The sequence below is a fragment of the Phaethon lepturus genome, unplaced genomic scaffold, assembly GCF_000687285.1.
Source record: "Phaethon lepturus isolate BGI_N335 unplaced genomic scaffold, ASM68728v1 scaffold32381, whole genome shotgun sequence".
NCBI classification, from domain to species: Eukaryota; Metazoa; Chordata; class Aves; order Phaethontiformes; family Phaethontidae; genus Phaethon; species Phaethon lepturus.
Window position 1 is genome coordinate 3,735 of NW_010516118.1, and position 594 is coordinate 4,328.

Below are 594 nucleotides of genomic sequence, written 5' to 3' on the forward strand. Positions count from 1 at the left end.
CAGATGACAGTGGGAACCCCACAGCCTTCCCCAGGGTCATGTGCACTTACGCTTCCTCCTAATAGGCCCCACCGAGAGGACCTGCTCCTCAGGCTCCTCAGCGAACGCGCCAGCCATCCTCGTGCGCCGAGGGCAGTTCTACACAGGGATAAATGCCACCTCCATCATGCTCGGCCCCTGCCCTGAGGGCCCCCTCCACACCCCTCCGGCTCAGCTCCCGAAGGGACCCCGCGACCGGGCTCAGAGACCACAGGTCCCTGGGCGACCTGCCCGTGGCAGAGCTCTCCTCCTGGGGCCTAGAAGGAAGCATGACGCTGTGGGCCTCGCCCCTGGGGCTACGTCTCCGGCCGCTCTCCAACGCCGGCTTGACCGGGCTCTGCTGGAGCCCCCCCAAAGTGAGCGACCCACACTCGCCCCACTTACTATTTTGCAGGAGTACTTCTCCGAATCGCAGAGCGAGACGGCGCAGTGGAGGTGAACTTCGTCATAATCCCCGATGAACTTGAAGACAGTGACGTGGAAGCGACACGTCAGCGACACCCCATTCTCCTCTATGCTGATGGTGTTGTCTTTCGCATTTTGGCACCTGCGTGA

General features: G+C 62.6%; 1 protein-coding gene across 1 annotated transcript in view; it reads right to left on the bottom strand.

The window, feature by feature from the left end:
* Window positions 1-594, bottom strand: part of LOC104627642 (alpha-tectorin-like) — a 4,302-nt gene that overhangs the window by 764 nt on the left and 2,944 nt on the right. Inside the window, exons 4-5 of the mRNA XM_010295970.1 lie at window positions 424-586; window positions 51-138 (exon numbers count right to left, since the gene is read on the bottom strand). Coding sequence (XP_010294272.1) covers window positions 51-138; window positions 424-586 — 251 coding nt within the window. The remainder of the gene's footprint in view (window positions 1-50; window positions 139-423; window positions 587-594) is intronic.